This window comes from Protomyctophum parallelum, assembly GCF_964188405.1.
Source record: "Protomyctophum parallelum genome assembly, chromosome: 12".
NCBI classification, from domain to species: Eukaryota; Metazoa; Chordata; class Actinopteri; order Myctophiformes; family Myctophidae; genus Protomyctophum; species Protomyctophum parallelum.
The window spans coordinates 43,676,297-43,679,461 of record NC_139712.1 but is presented as its reverse complement, the minus strand read 5'-3'; the positions used below and the strand labels follow the sequence as shown (position 1 = coordinate 43,679,461).

The window sequence follows — 3,165 nt, the reverse complement described above, 5'->3', positions numbered from 1 at the left end:
AGAGAGAGAGAGAGAGAGAGAGAGAGAGAGAGAGAGAGAGAGAGAGAGAGAGAGAGAGAGAGAGAGAGAGAGAGAGAGAGAGAGAGAGAGACAAGAGTGGTGGACGGTTGACTGAGGGGACTTCGGTGCACTGTACACTCTTGCTTCGTGTCCCAGGTCGGCTTGGTGTGGAATGTGCTAATCTGTCCCCTATATTCAAAGTCTGATTTCCATTGATTGTTGGCTGTGTTTAGCATGTATATGGCTGTGGAGTTTTGGTACAAAATCAAAACAACAATATTTTGGCATGTTTAAACCTCCAGGAAAATCCGTGTTGAGGTTCGTAATCCACTGTTTTCCATTAAAACTTATTTGTCGTACTGTCCAGTTGGGATTGTGTTGAAGTCTAGATACTTTTAGAGCTTCAATGCCGTGAGCCATGAAATGTTGAACAATTGTCTTTTTTGCATTGTTAATATTGTATTTGTGTTGTCTCAGCCTTGCAGCTATTGTTTTACTCGTTTCTCCGACATATTGTAAGCCACATTTTTCACATTACAATTTTCAACACAGTTGCTGGTGCTGGCTGTTATCTGTTGTTTAATCTCCAACATGCGTTTTGTAGTTCTATTTTTAACTATTTGTTTGGGTTTGAAGTATTCTAGTCTCTGGCGTGCTGGTGTGTTGAATCCTTTTAGCTTGCTGTGTACCAGATAGTCTTTAAGATTTTTGTTTTTTCTGTAGGCCGATATAATCTTTTTTTTCTTTTTTTTTTTTAGTTTCGCGAAAACCGACTGCACGGTTCAGCCAAAACTGCAAATTTTTGCCAGAAGGAGAGGGGAAAAAAACTAACAATAACAATAAAGTACCAAATCCTTTCAGGTCAGCTTGGTCCTTTAAAAAAAAAGATCATAGAAATAAATATGCAATAAAGAGAGTTCCACCGTGTTCAGTTTGGAACACACAGGTTTGTGTTTCCACCGCATTGTGTTGGACGGAACAATTGTCATTGTTTGATGCCTAGCTGAATGGTTAGAGAGCCTGTCTGGAGAGTCTCCTGAGGTTTGAATCTCAGTAAGTGATGCTGAGAGGTGGCTCACCATCAGGTGGGATGAGTTGTTGATCCATCATTTCTTGATATTTCTGCTGTTCCTTCGTCTGGAATGTGTTCTCGGTTGTTGTTGTTGTTGTTGTCGTCTGTTTTCGTTGGTTGCCATGGCTGCCAGTTCCCACCTGATGTCGTGTGGGAGTTCTGATTGGTCCAGAGCGTACTGAATAACTTCTAGGTTACATAACGTCTTAAGACAAGGACTCAAGTCTAAGATGAACAGCTCATCAGAGATAGTTTGACTGTAATCTCCTTTGTATCCTCCAAAGAGGATGATACGATCTCCCACAATGCAACAGCACATACCACACATTGGACATGGTCCTTTACCCCTGGGCTCAACCTTCTTCCAGGAGAAGGTCTCTGGACTGAATTTCCACACATCATTGAAGTTCTGGTTATAGTTCCAGCCACCAAATATGTACAGCTCTCCATTGTAGGTAAATGCTGAATGACACATGCGTCCTTCTGGTAGAAGTTGAACAGAAGGTGTGTCCAGCCAGACATTTGTCTCTGTGTCAAACACTCTGATGGTGTTGTAGACCTCCTGGTACCTCCTGCCCCCGAATACAAACATCTTGGTACCAATGATGGTGGCAGAGTGACAGTTTGAATCAGGAGGTGTAGTTCCTCTGGTGTTAATTAAAGTCCAGACCATTGTGCTGGTGTCCAGCTTGTACATGTTATTAGTGTATCTAGTCAGCTCGCACCTTCCTCCATGGATAAACATGACCTTCTCCAACACACAGGCTGAGTGTCCCCTTCTCTCCTCTGGAACAGTCCCAGAAACCCTGGTTTGGAACCATCTGTGGGAGTCAACATCAAATGCATAAAGCACATTGCAGTAAGGCTCCCCTCCCCAGATGTAGACTGTATCTTCAACCAACACAGCTGTGTGGCCGTAGCACTTGGATGGAACCTCAAGGTGACCATCTCCTCTTCCTGGTTCCACTGGAGGTAACTTCTTCCAGCATAAAGACACTGTGTTGAAGACATGGACATCCATCTGTCCCATGATGTTGAAGATCCATCCATCACAGTAGCCTCCAAAGGAATACAGTTTGTTCCTCGATGCTACAGCAGCATGAGCGACTCGCTTTGGTCCTCCTGCTTTGGAAACGGTCCAAGACAACATCACTGTCTGTCTGTCTGTCTGTCTGTCTGTCTGTCTGTCTGTCTGTCTGTCTGCCTGTCTTCTCTCTCGACGTCTACAGTCATTTTCAACACGGTGCATCATCTTATATCTTCTGGTGTGACATCACACGAGACACAAACTGTTGCCATGCACGCCTTAACGACGCCAATTAGTGCAGCTGTTCTTCATCTGCACCCTTTGAACTCTATTGCTATATCTATTACTTTATTGCGGCTACCTTGGGGTCTATGGATTAATGGATCTATGGGTCTTCCACACGCTACAGCGTTCCCCAACACTGAGCTGTATTGTATTTTGAGGCTGTGTGTGTGTGTGTGTGCATGAACGCGTGCGCAGAATGTGCTCAAGCTGACTGGCTGAGCACGGAATGTGATGTATGGTGATAACAGTGCCGCTCACATCACGTGGGTGTGATATTTTCCTCCATATCACTGTGTGAGAGACAGTCCACTGAGCAACTCAAAGTGAGGCTGAATGACAAGCATTTTGCATTTTGGCTCTTTGAGGGGAGCTAGCGCCCCCTATGGCCAGCTTGGTGTGTTTGTGTGTTCTCAGGGGCGGCCTTAGGAATCTGGAGGCCCGTTTCAAGACCAAATATGAGGCCCCCATATACCTATGACATGATTATTTTGTTGAGGCCCCCCTGAGGGTGGAGGCCCCCCCTGAGGGTGGAGGCCCGTTTCAATTGAAACTGGTGAAACATATACTTAAGGCCTCATATGCGCACACGCGTGCACACGCGTGCACACGCACACACACACACACACACACACACACACACACACACACACACACACACACACACACACACACACACACACACACACACACACACACACACACACACACACACACACACACACACACACACACACACACACACCACCTGCTCTTGTGTCTCTCCACACTACAAAGTGATTTC

The 3,165-nt window shown here is 45.4% G+C and overlaps 1 protein-coding gene across 1 annotated transcript; it reads right to left on the bottom strand.

Annotated features, from left to right (window-relative positions):
• Positions 1 to 862: 862 nt before the first annotated feature.
• LOC310867682 (kelch domain-containing protein 3-like) lies at positions 863 to 2,222 on the bottom strand (the record flags this gene model as incomplete). Its single annotated transcript, XM_083777800.1, has 2 exons — positions 863 to 873; positions 1,127 to 2,222. The coding sequence occupies 2 exons, from the start codon at positions 2,220 to 2,222 to the stop codon at positions 863 to 865; spliced, it is 1,107 nt and encodes a 368-aa protein (XP_083633926.1).
• Between the last annotated feature and the right edge of the window lie 943 nt (positions 2,223 to 3,165).